Source organism: Indicator indicator, chromosome 1 (genome assembly GCF_027791375.1).
Source record: "Indicator indicator isolate 239-I01 chromosome 1, UM_Iind_1.1, whole genome shotgun sequence".
In the NCBI taxonomy this organism is placed as follows: Eukaryota; Metazoa; Chordata; class Aves; order Piciformes; family Indicatoridae; genus Indicator; species Indicator indicator.
In genome coordinates, this window is record NC_072010.1 from 119164358 (window position 1) to 119181932 (window position 17575).

General features: G+C 36.7%; 1 protein-coding gene across 6 annotated transcripts in view; it reads right to left on the reverse strand.

Annotated features, from left to right (window-relative positions):
• KDM6A (lysine demethylase 6A) overlaps nt 1–17575 on the reverse strand; it is a 151815-nt gene that overhangs the window by 54512 nt on the left and 79728 nt on the right. For all 6 annotated transcript variants that reach the window (XM_054400007.1, XM_054400002.1, XM_054399979.1 and 3 more), the window contains exons 6-7: nt 11943–12063; nt 1787–1841 (exon numbers count right to left, since the gene is read on the reverse strand). In XM_054400007.1, the coding sequence (XP_054255982.1) occupies nt 1787–1841; nt 11943–12063 (176 nt within the window). The remainder of the gene's footprint in view (nt 1–1786; nt 1842–11942; nt 12064–17575) is intronic.

Below are 17575 nucleotides of genomic sequence, written 5' to 3' on the forward strand. Positions count from 1 at the left end.
CTGTGCACTGCTTTGTTCTTCACTATAAATAAGGTAGCCTAGTGCACTTCAGAATCCAGGTCACCATCTAAAATTTTAATAAACTTTTTGTGTTCATTCCTTGCTAAAGAGCATGCAGTACACTCATGTTCACTACATCACCAAACCTCACTCCATACTGATTAAGGAAAAGCCTCTGCTTTGTTTCAACAGGTCATTATCTAAAAAAAACCCCAAAACTCTTTTCTTTTTTTCCCCCCCCCCCCCCCATCATCATAACCAAACTCCCTTTAGTGTGAGGTTACAAAAGGAAGCCATGCCAGACAGGGGAATGAAATTAAAGGTGTCATATTGGAGACTGCCTAAATAGAAATCATGCTTAAGTATCCTAACACTAATGCTACCAATACTCTCACTGTAATGCTGCTATTCATCCAGCCTTTAGAAATGCAAGGGGGAGGATTAAGGCAATGGTGAGCATTTATGTGATGGTACCTGACACCCTGGATCAGAGTACATGGTTCACCTTTGGCTAAGTAGTACAAGGAAACTTGATAAAGTCGCTCATTCCTATTCACTCTCTTCCTCTAGAATTTGTTTTTTTGGGTTGTCAGGCACCATGCACAAGGCTGTGAGGCAGTGAAGCCTTTTAGACGGGGCCACACCTCGGCATAGCTGGGGACAGAAGGGACTGTGGGGGAAAGGTTAGGAAAAACCTTACAAAACTTCAGAGATACAGTGAAAATTGGTGAAGTTAGTGAAAAATACCCAGAACTAATAAAAAATATGATCACTTATATAGATAATCACACAACAGAATCATCTGTAAGAAAAAAAAAAATCACAACAACACAAAAGTCCTTTGACTTAGGAAGAATCCTGCCAATAATTTTACTGTATTAACTGTGACTGCTCCTGATAAGTGACAAAGTTTTGGAGAAAACCTTGTAGCACAGCTGGCTCCTTGGTATCAATACAGCGAGCAGTTTCAGCCATATAAACAAAACCCGTCATTACTCTTGCTGACAAAACATTCACAATTTCATCCAGCTCTGAATTAAAGAAACAAAGAAATACTTTGAAATATGTTATCCAGTGCTTCTAAGGTTAGACTTGGGAAGTAACTTGACCAAGAACAGCATGAAGGTATCTTAAAAACTGAGTAAGTAATTTCCTTCACAAGTGCCTGCCTTTTAGTTCTTAGACTCCAAAACGTGCAGGAACATATGCTTCTTCTTGCATTCAATTCCACCAACCATGGATAAATAAATACCTGCAGCATGCCCTGTAACAACCTGCAGTATATACTGCATGTAACAGGTCATACTACAGGAAAAGACTAAAAGTGTTAAATACAGGCTAACGCATAGTCAGTACCTAATAAAATGGATAACCAAATTACATATTGTACTTTTTCTTACTTCAACAGTGTAAGACTGATGCTGAATTTTAGATCAACAAATTTAAATGGAATTAAAATTATCAAGATGCCACTTAATATTAAATAATTAAATGTGTTCCATGGCACAAGCACTATATTCATAAATAACTAAATGAACAGTCAAATAGCATGTTTTCTTCGTAACAGTTAAATAAGCTTGGTCTTTTATTCCTTTTACTAACAAATCCAGAACTCCATTGGACTATCTGTCTCCACTGACAGATGGAGACAGGTTTTGTATGTAATCTCTCTCTCTCAGTACTGATTGTCTTGATGTTGAAGGATTGGTTTATTAAAAGCCGTGAGAATAAGACTTTAAAATAAAATCTACAACAAAATAAATGGAAATACTTAGAGGTTACTTACTTTCAGCATTAGACAAAGTGCAGGGATTGCAGTCAATCAAAGCTAACTGAAAATGCTGAAAAAAAAAAAACAAACAGTAATTTGTTTTTCAAACAAAGCAATACTAGCACTTGGGCAAATTACTAAGAATAAATCAATTTTGTACTTGAAAATCAGTACTGCATTTTACCATGTGCCTTAAAGAAAACAATTTTCAATTTCTAGTCAAGTGTTTACTAGAGGAAAGTTTGGTGTTTTTTTTATTGCAGATGCCAGCAGTGCTTCTAGTCATGTAAAATGGCAACATGCATCTTCACAAAATGATTGAGACAACCTTTGGAAGAATGACTGTATCAAGTGAATGGTCAAAACTGGAAGATCAAGCTTTCCTCAGAACACACAATTGGGAATGTAGGTAATACCAACTCACAGCCTCATGGAGATAGACAAATTGAGAGCTTCAGTGTCTATCTAGCAACCCAGAATACTTTTCCTTCGAATCTAGTGATTTGAAAAGTTTTATCACTTGTCAAAAAGCACTTAAAATGAGTAACTTTACATGAAAACATGAGTTCATTAAGTTCTTAAGTTTTGGCATTCTCTCCTCCAGGTATTAAGTTCAATTCAATTAAATATTAAAGCTAGTTTATTTTAATCACTTTTCCTCAAGAGACACAAAAAATATCTTTTAAAGTGTTTTGTATTCTGAAGTTCTGAGTCAATTATTTCACTGTTCTAGAAAGAAGATCACACAGGCAGAGCAATGAAATCTATCTGCCATAAAGTCTGAATGTGAGCAATCATTTCACAAGTGTCTTGCTAATTCAGTGATCACTGTTTATGGTGTGTTAAAATGAGTAGAAGAGGCATAAAAAAATTAAGTGCCTCTGAACTTTGCCATTAACTTTATGGAAAATTCCTACACAATGTGGCATTTGGAATACTGTATTAATTCAATACTGAGTAAGGCCTCGGAATATAGGAACCTAAGACATAGCTTATTAAAAACAGTGTTGTTGTTAAACATAGTTATCTACAAAACACAATTTCAGGTGACTTCTAATACACAAAACATTACTGATGCTTTAGCATGTTTTATTTTTGTTAGCACAAAAATGCCAATTCAGCTATGCCTGTTCAGGATGCCAAACTAGGTGTAGCTGCAAATAAAAAAAAAAAATTAATAATTCCCTTATTAATGAATGTATACGCAAATCACTTTCGGTATTGTCATTCTCAGACCTACTAGATACTACATAATTTTCCTCATGGACCTATGTAATACCTCACACATAGCATGTCTCTGTAACAGACATCCCAAAAATCTAGAAAAACAGAGTTTAACGGATCACCGTATTTCTAAGCAAACATTTAAAATATTAAAAATATTAGGAAATTAATGCATTACCCATAGCAAAGCATAAAAAAAGGAACGCTGATGCTCTCGTGAGCTCTGCAAAGCACACAGTGATGCAGCTTACCTCTTCACTGATTTTACCACGATTTTTAATATAGAACAGCTTTATAAAATGAAACAAACTCAAGCTGAATAACACAAATTTCTGATTTTTAATGAACATTTTTACAACCTCATTCTCAGAAGACAGCACAGAAAACAATAAACTAACATGCATTACTTGTGAAACAGCTTTTTAGCATTAGAGTAAGCATTATATCTTCTAAAAATTAAATAATAGCTTATTTCTCTGCCTCGCCTGTTCATTTTTGTACTGTTCAGCAGACAACTTAAAATCTCCCTTCACTTACATTGCAATGCAGGTTGTGTGCCTCAGAGACACCCTTTAGTCGGTTACCATAGTGATTCTACTAAGCAGGCAATTAAAAAAAATACTAAATAAAAATAAAATGCTCTACTTCATATTGCATTTTGTCTGAAAAAAAGAGGGGGGAAAAAAGGAACAGACCCATATACTTGGCCTGTACAATGAGTATACCGATCTAAATGGTACAAAATCCTCTTAGCACAGATGTGTCATCTTGCACTGTCACTAACAATTAATATGAAAAGATAAAGCAGAAAGGAACAGGTTCACTCTCACCTAGCAATACTGTTATAAAAAATAAGTAGATCTAAAGAGAAACAATGGACAGCTGCTCTGTAGTGGCTTCTCAGAGGCATTATTGCAGTGAAATTCACTGAGAGAAAGCAGGCAGCCATATAAGAAAATCTAACCATTTTAATATTAAAATACGCTAGCAGTATCAGTGCTGTACAGTAAAAGAAGGCAGGAATATTCTCAGCAATGCCTCCTAAAAAATTTACATTCTTACTGCTACATTAGCTGACTTTCAAATTTCAAAATCCTTATTATGAATTTTTTCTAAGTATATCACCTTTCTGCTTGCACTGTTCGCTAAGCTACACACAGTAAAGAAACTGATAAACCAAAGCCTTTAACTACCGCAAAATAAAGCATCTGCACTAAACAACTACCGCAAAGCAATGCACAGAAAACCCAGAACCTTTCAAACCCGGAACCTTTGAAATGCACACACAGAAGCAAACCTACACCTTTTGCCAGATAAATAATACATGGCTCCCGTTAAGAATGCAAAATCAGACACAAAAAGCATGCATGCAATCTAACACATAAATCTCATCAGCCAAAAACAGATCCACTAATCACAATTACCAGCACCAATTTTTTTTTTTAAAGTAATCATTTCCAACTTCCATTTCTGCAACAAACAGAAGCAGCTAGCAAACATCTGCACCTCTCTCAAATATTGCAGTACTGAAGCTGGCTACTGCTGTGTGAAATGGTTATTATGCAGGAGAGGCCGCTGCAGTTCAGAGACGACATACAATACCTCAAGGCAGACAGCAGTCTATAGAAATTCAAATCCTGAGTAAGAGGATTTACCTAGAAGGCAGTGCTCTGAATGCTAAAAAGTAACAGACTCTCTTGAAGAGCTGCAGCTCAAGTTCAAGTCATAATACACCTTGATTTGTAGCCATCTGTAATTGCACGATTATCTACAGCCTATTTTGTCTCCTCTGGAGTCCTTGACTTGCCTCTGACTGTGGAAACAACATCAAAGGTAACCTCTCCAAGGACTAAATGCACTGCAGACTGCATATAAACAGAACTGATGAAGGCATTAGTTCTGGAAGTAAAGAAACAGTAATCTGACACCAATTTAGGTAACTTAGAATGTTTCAGGCAACTTCGATGTTTTCGCTACTAGAATCAACATCAATTCTCCTCACAAATTAGTCCTTTACAATTTAAGAGGCAATACACAGAGGTTTTTATTTAATCAGTAAATGTCCAAACCAAAAATAACTATTTTCTTCTTAGTGTAAGATTTTCAGAACTGTCTCTGTTTACATCCAGAAACCTCAAAATAGTGATTCTACTCCCTCCTCCTTGTGAGGATGACATTATCGAGTTTAATAGCTACCTGTTCTGCACTTACTTAGCAAGCAAGGCAAGCCATCATTTGAAACCTGACAAACCTCACAGACTTACCACGAAGGAAAGCTCCATCATGACTCAGTAAAATTCTGTCAGGAGATGGCTTTTCCTGCCTATGTGACCTAGGTGTGATGCCTATGTTCCTCAGAGCAGTCTTTGTTCAGATAAGTAGGACACAGAAAGCCTTGTGTAATCAGCTGTGGCAGAGCGCCAAGCCTCCATTTGCCAGCCGTGTTTGGGGCCAGGGAAGAGGGGTCAGGAGAGGACACGCTACATGTGCAGATATGTCAGCTCAATGCTCTGTTCTCCAGTGTCTTCTCAATTCACTACAAATTCATCTTCTAAGATGAAGGTTTGTGTAGTATTAACACACAGTTACTTTTGTCCAGGATTCAAAAAACTCAAGACTTGAGGGAAAACTGTTACGTGGACAGGGGCAGAAGAAAGCTGCCTGAAGGCAGAAGAAACACAGACACATCACCTGAATAACAGATGTATATTCAGGAGAATCTTGTTTTACTAGCTCCAAGGTAAAAATTCTTTTCAAACAAAGATCAGAAAAGATGTATTTTTACTAGCTAAAAAGAAGGCTGCAGCTGAATTTACTGACCAATACCTTACATAGTACACCACAGTGATTTTCACAAAGCTATCTCAACACTCCCGTTACCTTCATGCTTTAGCATTATTTGTGCAACATCAGAATTCAGCTGTTCCTGCGCTATAAGCCCGAAGGACTGCTGGCAGCAATGGAACTCTATAGGGAAATGGGATGACCAAAATCTTGTCCCTGCTGCTTTATCATCAGCATCACCACAGAGCCCTGAGCTGAGGTCATTTCAGGACATGCAGCACTGCCTCCAACCCACACAGCCACCCAGGCTGAACAGAAGGAACCGCCTAATCGTTGCTGGCTATCTGTAGCTACCTAGCCAGCACACACAGCTAGCTATTACTTACTCCGTGTTCTGAATGCAGTCTGGCAGTTAAAACTAATAAACCTGGACCAAGGTCTCTCAGAGGGAGAAGGTCCACAAATTACGTATGCTAGCAGCAACATTCATTATTAGCTTGAACACTCAACCTCCAAGTCACTATTTCTCATGGTTTGTTCTTCCCCCTTTCCTGCAATGACAAATGATGTTAATTCGATTTTAGTGTTTTCTCCTCTTCATAATCATGACACACCTAGAGTTTTCTTTTATAGAAAAAAAAAAATTTAAATCTACTCAAAACCCCAAGCAAAATTAAGAGAGAACAATATTAAACAGTCTGCAGACCAGACACTGTGGTATCATGACCCACTGTCAAAATCAAAAGCTCCAGTAACTCTTTTGCATGTTGACTACAGTATCATGCTGTGCTAAAAAACTTTTGATGTTTTTAAATTCTCTCCGTCATAAGCATATGCAAACCCCAAAGACTTAAGAGAGCAATTTCATTCCCAAATGCTGTTTTCCATCTACTTACATTTTTACTAAAATAATCTGGCTTTCCATAAAATGCTGTTTAGAGGAAGTACTTGAAAACTCTGTTATTCACCTTACAATAGCTAAAAGCCCTTTGTTTATTTCTTGTTTTGTTGGGGTTTCTATTGGGTTTTGATTTTTTTTCTTGCTTAAAATTGTCTCTGATCAGTTTTCAGTAGAAACAGACAAAAAAATAGACGTAAGAAAGTAGAACTTCTCACTATCTCTATGTATTTTGACTAGTTAACTTTTCGTTATTAATGTAAAATAAACACAACGTTTCAAATTAACATGTCTAAGCTTTAAAAACTATTAATCTAAGCACACGTGGAAGAACTAGGCTGTGGAATAGCACTTTTAGGCTTGAAAACACAAAAATGTATTTATGAAAGTGAAAATCTGTTACTGAGAAAAATTTCAAAATTAATAGTATGGCTGTAACAGCTACACATTGATATATAATAGCTGCAGTAGCTAAAATATTCTTCATAAAGATAGAGTGAGAGAGACAGGGGAACTATTTGAATAAGTGATGGAAAAGTGTCTGACTGACTATACGTAAGTACTTTCAGCAGTTCATCTGTGTATTAGTATTCTTTTTAAATATTTTATGCATATTCATGCCATTCATGCATAATTCTCCCCAAAATTCTAATTCTTTCACTGCCTTTTTCTTATCCTAACATAAGCAATATGTCTTAACGTTACTAACAAATGAGAATCTTTAGGAAAATAATTTAAAAATTAAAATTATATTTAAATTAATGATTTATAAGTAAGATCAAAGCATAGGCCTGAAGCAAGCTACTAGTATAGCTGTTTTGTGTACAAATAAGGAGGAAAATTTTCTAAAAGTGAAAGGCAGAATCAGTATTTCTACTAAAAGACTGATAATTGAAAACATAAGAAATTTATTTCTCATTCTTCTAACATTTTTGTTTCTGGGCACAGGAAGCATCTACAATCCTTAAAACCCCAAACAATATCCCGAAGTACAACATAGCTTCATTTGCCATAAAATAACCTGCTCATGTCCAGTGTCGCTACTGACCACTTACTACAGAAAAAAAAACAAACTAAACAATCCATCAGCAAAAAATTCCGAACGAAAGCAAATGAAACACTCTCCCACTAAACCAAACCCACAGAAGATCTCAAACCCACCCACTGTTCCCTTAATGTTATCATTCTATTAAGTATGAAACACTGAGATTTCTTTTTTTCCCTTAAGCAGTCTGTCAGCAAACAATGGAAGTGAACCGAATTTCACATTCAAAGGGCTTTCAGGATCATAGCCCTAACTCCCCACTGAAAGCACACTGTGACATTTTAATGCCATCAAGCAGAATGAACACCAGATGGAAGACTGGTTTCCCATAGCTGCTGTTTCTAATGTAACCCAATCATTAAACTAAGTAATACCAAAGCTGTAGTTTTTCTTTTTTTCCTCACCCTCTCCTTTATACATGTCAGTGGCCCCACACAACACACACAGGTCCTCCTTCATGCTCTACCTAGCTCCTCGTTCAGCCTCCAGCTGGACAAGAGGCACTGGGGCTGCCTGATGCACAGCAGCCCTGCTGTGGATGAGGTAGTTCCCTTCATAGGAATTTTTCACATCCCAACAAACCAGACCCATGAGCAGTCATTTGGTGCCTGTGTTGCAGATGAAGCTAACCAGATCACCTGGTCCTCAGCTTGCAGAACTCAAATGGCTCTGGGGCAACATGTCACACAGGAATGTTCTAGGAATTTCTCTTTGAAATATCTTTCATTCCAACTTATTTGTTAGAAAATGGTTAAGATTCAAAAGTATTTAAGAACTGAGACAAATGAACAAGACAGGAATTATTACATGCATGCACAAAAAAAGGAGGCTAAAACTGAAAAAAAAAATCATATCCAATAAATAGGAAATTGACTAGGATAGTAAATTACATGCCAGAAGTAACACAGCACATGCTCAGAAGCTTGAACATTTTTTCAAGTACATTTACCAAATCAACAAAAAGGTATTACATATTCCTAGAGATCTCCTTTTATTCTATTTTCATATTATCACAGTGCCACTACAGCCAACACCAACGTAGTATTTTTCATATTGTTTGTAGGAAATAGCAAATAGGAAGGTGGCAGCAGGAAACAGAGAGAAGTGTGAAAAGGTTAGGACTGTGAGGTAAACCTTAATAGTATGTTGCTGGTAGAGGAACCAATAATAAAATACACACACACACATATCAGTTGATTTTTTGACGAATGGGGCAAATTCAGCTTTCATGTATCACCTCTAAAGGTAACACTGCCCTGTCAGGTTACACATAGACTGTTTTCCTTTTAACTAGAAGTGTCACTATTATTTTCTCCCTCTTAATGTAAGTAAGCCTGAAGGCCAAGCAATTTTCAACAGCACTGGTCTTCCTGTTTGTGGCAATGGGACATCAGAGCAGTCAAGGGTTCTCATAGTAATTTGCAAGTCTTAACTGCAGCAATGACAAAAACATGCAAAAGCAGTAACTGCTTTTGAAAAAAGAAAGCAGTCAGAGTCGATTTTATGCTTGTTAAACAGCACTCTAGTAATTATCTTGATCATTATCATCTTAAAATAGTAAAAAATAATTTTGTGCTTAAATTGCTTACATAAAATATAGATGATTTAGATTAATGCTCTAAAATTGTGAAAAACATGGGATACATGACCTTCAGACTCCCATGTTCCCCTTTGCCTAAAGACTCTCACTGACAATGACTCATCTATTGGCAATGGTTTATTCTTAGCAATTGCAGACTTCACATGAATGTTTAAATACCATCAAAAACATTATGATATTTCAAAGTACTTTCATGAAACGTTGGTACAGTCTGTGAAATCCAGAACAATCACAAGCAAATACTAGATAGACAGTTACTTCCACTTTCTGTCCCAGTGTTTCATAGGAAGCTCAAACTAGGCTCTGAATCATGTCACACAGAGCTCCAGGGAAAAAGGATCTGTGCCGAAGACCAGTCAGTAGCAGGCTGAATCCTAAACCCCACAACCATCCTCTAAAATCTGATTATTTTTTTTTAAGAAGGTCCACAAACCCAAAACAGTTACAAGACAACTGTGTCTTTTCATTACTTTGAGTTACTTATCTTTCTTTAGTGAAGAGATGAGATATTCAGTCTCAGAGAACGACAGAGGCCTGAAAACAGCCTCTTGCACTTTTATTACGCTTCTTCCTCGTTTTATTCTCCCCATACTTGTGCATAACCACTTCATTTTGTTCTCTTCACTAAGAAACTATTTTCTGACTTGCTTCTCATATTCTTGTTACTCACAGAGTACTGTCTTAATAGGTTTTTTTAAACCTCAAGGATCAGTCAGATTGGCTTTCTACTTACTCTACTCTTTGAATGACACATTCTGATATTCAATCAGTAATATTTTGTTTTCTAAGTAGATCAGTCTCAGCACCCTACATTAAATTCACAGCTGAGCTGAACTGAAACTGAGTGGATTGCCTCACTGCGTCTTTTGTTTCTTGATCCTCACTCTCATCCTCTGCTAAGGATTGCAACCTCCACAGCAAAGGAAACAAACCAGAAACTCTAAGCTTAGGTGTTTCAGTTGGTAATTCCAGATTTCTGTTTTAAAAATACTTTTTTGGTGCTTTTCCTACTCCTTGTTGGTGCATTACAAATTAATAAATTTGGTACACTCAAAATCTTTGTTATTAGTCACCTTTTTATTTTGCTAAGTTGTGAAGATCGAACACAGGAAATTTAGATTGAATTCTCATATCCATTTAAAACACTCGATTCAATGATAGAATTACTTATTTCATGGCACAGCAGGAAAAGGTTATTTATTTCTTGATCAATTTCTTGTATTAAAAATTGAAGTTCCTGCCAATACTTGAAGTTTCCTACATCCTTGTAAAATTGTCCCTAAGACTTCTTTAAAAATAAAACCAAAATGCACCTCCTCAGCACTTCTGTTATTCCCTACGTATCACAACAGCTGATACTAAATCTGTGTCAAAGTATAAGGAAAGAGGACCACCCAAACTCACATAATCCCCTACCCAACACAGAGATCTACCTCTGCCTCCCCTTGCTCTCTTTTGCCATTCATTGCACTGAATCCTTCCCAATCCTATGTGGTCTCATCCTCTCTATTCACAATTTTCAACCCCATCTGTCTCTGTAGGTGACAGTCTGGAATCTGGATGAAAAAAGGAAGCCTGATGAGAGAAGCACTTCCCATTATTACAAATACTGAAAGAAAAAAATGAGAGTAACATTCTGCTCTTTCAAATCTTCGACAATGCGATTCTGAAAGCCTCAAAAATAGAACTTCCGAAAAACAATCTGCCAGGAAAAGGAAGCCACGAGATTCCTGAAAACAAAACATTTAATGTTTTCACTAGTTTTAAGAGATGAATATGCAGAAATGTTTTTCTAAATTACGCTTAATTACGAATTTTTAAATTATCAGCTCTGCAGGTTTATTTCCCAGCACACAAAACTGTATTGAAGAACACTTCCCCTTTCCAAGGCACACATGTCTAAATTCAAGAAGGAAAGAATATGGGGACAGGTAGGAAGTGGAAGGAATTAAAAATATGGGCAAATATGTTGATTGCAGGGAGATAAAATGATAAGATTACCATCAGAAGAGTGAATTAGAATCCAAGCAGCAAAAAAACGTAAAAAGACTAAAGAAAAACAAAGTACTGTATTAACACAAATGACTTCTGAGTAGCTAGCACCTTTTGCCTCAGAAGCAGATTTACATCAGTAAATAAAATAATGATTAACTGCTAGAAAAGTAAAAACAATATTAAAAATTTGGAACAAGAACACTATTTTGCATAAAAGCTTTCTTTTTAAATAATTTCAAATAACGTTGTTTATCATAGTGGAGGGGCAGGGGGGTGAAGGTGCCAAGAAATTCAAGCTGCTAATTCTTCTCTTCTTTTTCCTCCAACTTTCTCTACATTCTCAGCCTACTCTCAAAATGTGCTGTTATAAGGAGAGCTCTACACCAAATTTTTGATCTCCTGAAGTATCTGTAATTTTGCTGGGCTTTTCTGAGTGTTTCTAGCACTCAACACTGCAAAAATCTACTCTTACTCTGTCTTTAGACTAAAATACATCATACTGAAGCACTTCTATTCCTAAAGCAGGTAGTATTTAACTGGCATATATTTATGCATTCCTTGCAGTTTTAAGATGCAACACAACTTGTAACAATTTTTAATTCAATTTGAAAGGACTTGAACCTACCTTTAAACTAGACTCATAGTCTGTGTTCACTTTGAACATAAGCCCAAGTCTCAAATGAATTTCCTTGGCTCGACAAAAGCTGGGATCAACATAAAGCGCCTCCTGAAATGCTTTAATTGCCCTGAAAGAAAAGCACAGATTAAAAAATTATTTTTCACTGAAGCATTATTTTATGATCAATGTTATTTACCTGACTAGTACGAAGAGAATCAGAAAACAATGTTACAGAAGGACATATCAAAATAATAGCTTTCATGTAATGTTTTTGGTGCATGGTTTTTGATTCTTCAAGGTCTGGGTAATTTTGTACTCCAGATATCCTGCTATATTTGAACGTCTAATCTTTTCTGTGCATTTAGAGAAACTAATATGCTGCATGAAATACAGTAACATATCTGCTATTTTAGAAAGGATGACTCAGGAATTAGTAGCAATATTACAGTAATGTTAGAACAATATGGTGATCGTTCATGTCACAAACAACTACTACGTTGATTTTGATTCCAAATAGTGCAGACCTCCCAGAGCAGCAGTAGAAAAGAAGGACTAGGAGAGACCACACACATCTCTTCCCACTACACCAACTTGCTCCATTTTCCACATTGTCCTCCCTTCCTTAGAATCAGTGCTGTGCAGGGACTCAACTAATACCTATTGTTCCATTATTCCCCAGTTACTCAATTACCTCCAGGAAAACAGATATGAAAGCCTGCCACCTTCTCTGAATGCAACTTTTCATATTGCTATGAAGATGGCTCTGAGTCTATTTTTCTACCTTTTAATCCTTTCTACACATGCCTCTATTCATGATGACACTGTACTGGATAAAACAAAATGCTATGTAACACTTGTATTTTGGGACAGGAAAAAAACATGATTCCAAATAGGTCTTTTTTGCCTTTCAAGCCTATTGCAGAAAATTAGGATGGCTGAAATGCAATTAAAGGAATAATAGATTTAAAATCACAGAGGAACTGAGAAAGAAGCCAAGACTTAATGTGTTAGCTTGTCTGAAAGCCAGTGACAGGTTGAAAGAAAATACTTTCACATACATGAGTGCTTGTATAATGACAGAATCAGAACCAGTCTCACTTTGTGTAGACTCAAGCACCTAGACCAGACAGCACAGTCACATTTGCTGTCCTAGGCAACCTCAGAGATGAGCACTAAGCAGGCAGCTGATGGGCAAGCCTATGGGGACAAATGTACTCACTGTGGAGCAGCACAGGGACACTGCACAGGAATTAAGCACACTGCCTAAAATCATACGTTTAGGCAAATTGATTTCATTCCTACTCTCCAATAACGGTATTATTTGTAGTGACAAAAAGCTAACAGTTACAAAGGGAAATTCATTAATATTTTTCATAGACATTTTTATTCACAAAACACAAAAATGATAGTTTTCAAATCCATTAGCAAAAAAACTTGTGCTGTAAAATTCTTACAGGCTCTTTTTTTTTTTCCCATGGCAAAGCAAATCAAAGGCACAGAACTTACTCCAGTCAATGCAACAAAACTGATTTTAACTGAAGTATTACCTGACTTACTTAAATAGAACTTCAGAGCAGACAGGCTTAAATAAAAACAATGCATTTTTATTGTGGAACTTAAGCTTCCTCCGTTACAATCTTTCAGAAAGGCTTTTCTTACTTTATACTCTACTTTTGTACTTACACAAGGAAAATGAGCAAGTGAAACTCAAAAGGGACAAAGTTGTACTAGCAAAGCAGTCTCTCACATCTCATCTGAACTGCCCTGGAATAGTATGGGTGGTGATGAATCACGCACTTTAGGATCTAGACTGAAATCATAACAAACAAGGACTCGTGTCTCATAACAGTATGCTCATCATCATCTACAGGAACACCACTCAAATGACAGGAAAAGACTCAAGTGATCACTAAATACCAGCACGTTTAAGCTTTGCTTTTGTTATGTGAAACCATAGATTTTGATTGCATATTTGCATTTCTTATTACTAACACAGTACTCAGTATATTAGCTATTGACACTTAAAATCCATTATTTTCATCTTGTTCAAAGAGAGTGTCTGAAATTCTAAAATGGAAGAAAAATCAGTGTCTATAGTCTGTGCCAATGAGAAGAAAAGATCAGGAATAAAGATACTGTGGTTCTATAACACATGGGGATTGTGGCCATGCTCATATATGTTTTGTGATCTTTACACTCCTCATATTTTATTAGAAAACAGTATTTCTGTATTTCCCCTATGTCACATCAGTGGCAAAGATCATTGAAATGTGGATTTCTATGAAAGCTTAAGAGAAACTCTAAAAGACAAAAATATTTTTGCAGCCTCTTGCTTACTGAACAGGAAATACTATCCATTGCCACAGCTGAGCAACATAATTATAAACAAAGCCACAAGCACAACAAACAAGTTTTAAGGATAGTTTGGAAATTCAGATTGAATGTATACTACCATTCAGTGAAAAGAACGTCGCCTACCTTGGTCTATCAGAGAAGCACAGCACTTAAAGACCAGTAAAATTATCATGGGCAGCATGAAAAGACCGTGTCATGTTTAGCACAGAACCTGCTAGTCACAGTCAGCCCCTATGAGGTTTGGGTAAGTTTTATCACTGTGCAGACAACATAGCAACACCGTTCGCCCTTATCTCAGGCACTTGTGGAGTCAGCTTCAACATTAGTAGTTCATGTCTTTGAGATGACATTATAATCTAACACAATTTTCCAGTGAAGAATAGGCCAAAATGTACATGCAGGAAGAAAATTTGTAGGACAAGACATCATTCCTCTAGACATAATCTAGGCATATAGCATTATCATGCTTTTCAACCCATTTGGATGGACACTTAAAAAAATACATTCAGTCAAGCAAGACAAAACAAAAATCTCTGTACCACTTTAGGTATCATTCAAGTTACCATGCTAAGAGCTAAATAATAATATTCTAGCTGTAGATTCAGTTGTGTCTGATTGCTCCTAAATTGATGGGTCTGGATGGAAATGCAGGTATTCTTTAAAAGCAGTATTTCCTTGAAAGGTTAAAAAGTTCAAAGGTGTGTAATCAGGGAGCGTTGATTGCTCCCATCCATTGCATAGATTTGGCAAAGGAATGGACATGTTGGCAGAAAGCTTGGGATAAGTCTCTCCACTTAAGAAATTTTCTTTCAGTTTCTACTATGTGGTAGATTTATTTAAGAAGGAATCCATATGCACTCAAAATGCTACTCCTGGGTCAGTGTCTTGTTTGCACGTTATATTCTGTATCTTTGGATGACGTAATAAAAACTAATAGAGAATTCTAAAAGGTAAAGCATAATTACATCAGAAAATGTTCTCCAAAACAACTCCTCTGACCAAAAATCACATATTTTCTCCATTAAAAATACTAGCCTGCATTTTACTTAACTCTAGTGTTAATTCTGTATCGATTAAGCATTTTATAGCTTTTCCAGGATGACAATCACTGATAATTACAAACACAAATTACTTTAATTACTTCTGTGAAAAAGGGCATCATCAAAGTTGTACAAAGGAAGTAATCTGAAAGGCAGCATTTTCAACAATTACTGTCAGTGGTAGGTGTTCACATCCAATTTGCTAACTACAGCCTGAATTTAAACAGCCAGTAGGATTTTCACAGTATAAAACATGCAAACTCTTACTACTTATTAACTTGTCCAGACAGACAAGCAATGCTACACTGCAGCTGAATTAATATTGATCTAATTTTGCTTTGGGAAACATTTGAACCAAAAAACAATGCAATCAAGATCACGGGACACATCACAAACAGACTACAGTAAAAACAAAATAAAAGTATTTTGAAACTGCCTGTTTCCCAGTGCCATGCCCAGAGCTCCAGACTTGGTTCCTTAACTACATCAACAGTAAAACATCTGCAATACCCTTGACATCCGTTTCCATTTCAGTAACATCAAACGTAAATGGCATCGAGGCTTGGTAAAGGTTGGTACAACGCAGAAGGAAGCAGACATGGGAAGCGGAAAGTGGGATCAAGTCTTGCAGGAGTAAGAGCATGTAAGAGAGACTGTGGCTCAATGTCATTAAACACAGTCCTTCCTGGCCCATCTGTTTGCTGAGCTGAGCCTTCTAGATACACCAGGAGTTACTCGATCCTTGTATAAACCTTCATTTGCTCCATAACACCACTAATCCCATTTCTGTCCTCTGCCCAAAACTACATCCAGAAAGATGCAGATCCAAAGGATTCAAGGCATCCAAGTTATCCAGAATGTTTTCCTTCAAAGCTCTTCCATGATTTTACCAAAACCAGAACAGCAGACAGAACTTAATAGCTTGATTATCTGTCACATATGAAGCAGGACTTGGCTTAAGAGGCTAATAGCTTCCTTCAGAGATGATGGCACGCAGTCTTTCACAAGTAGGTTGTTACTCTCCACCACTAATTAACTGGCCTTTATGCACAGACAGAGCTTTTAATTTTTATCCTTCAGTAGACTAAACATACATTAGTCCAAAGGATAAATCATCAAATGAAGGGCTGGGAGCTCTCATACTGCAGATAAATGACAATCATCTAAATTCAGCAAGAGATGACTTTCGGTTTCTTCTCTAAAGATAATGACAACTGCCTGGTAAGAAAAAAACTTTGGTTACATCTACTAGAATTTATTTAAATTAAGCAAGAGTTTTCTCCAAGAATGGGAGCATTCCCCCTAACAGGCAGGAAATGCTATCTAACACTCAGGAAACGGGAAGGCAGGACTGGAAAACAAATACTACGGAGGATGAAAAACACCGCTAGGCTTACATTTTACACAGCACTGCTAGAGTAATTCAGGAAAAAAAATTTACATGAATCTATCAGTTCCAAACCATGACTTCCAAAATCTATACTGCAGCTACCTTTCCACCCACTCATCTATACGATAATGTTTACCATTATGAAAGTGAAGAAAGCAGCAGAATAATAATTAATGATTATATTAAACATTTCGTGAACTTTCCTAAGACTTTTACTGGAAAGTTTTATTTGGATAGATTGAGTAAAGTCAGCTTAGGACTAGGCAAATGACTATAACAAAATAGCAGTGATTTAACTATTTAAACGTTAACACTCGCATGTTTCAAATAAAATCTACAAAAATCAGAATAAGCCTGCAAAATAAAGGGACACAATATCAATCTAATGTATCAGGAAAAATACTTGATGCAGCTGGAGTGAAATTTTCTTTTTCTTATTTTTTACCCTTTCAATTTTCTGACCACCTATTCAAAGCCTCCCATCATGAAAATTACATGAGGCTCTGATGGATAAATTTCACAGTATCACACTACATTAGAGGTTGGAAGGGACCTCCAGAGATCATCGGGTCCAACCGCCTTGCCAAACCATAATCATAGCTTGAGCATAAAATGTGACATGGATCGAGAACTGGCTAAATTAACAGAGCCCAGAGGGTTGTGATCAATGACACAGAGTCCAGTTGGAGACCTGTAGCTAGGGTTGTTCCCCAGGGGTCAGTCCTGGGTCCAGTCTAGAATGAAGAGACAGAGCACAGCCTCAGCAAATTTGCTGATGATACAAAACTGGGAGAAGTGACTGATACATCAGAAGGCTGTGCTGCCATTTAGCAACATCTGGACAGCTGGACAAT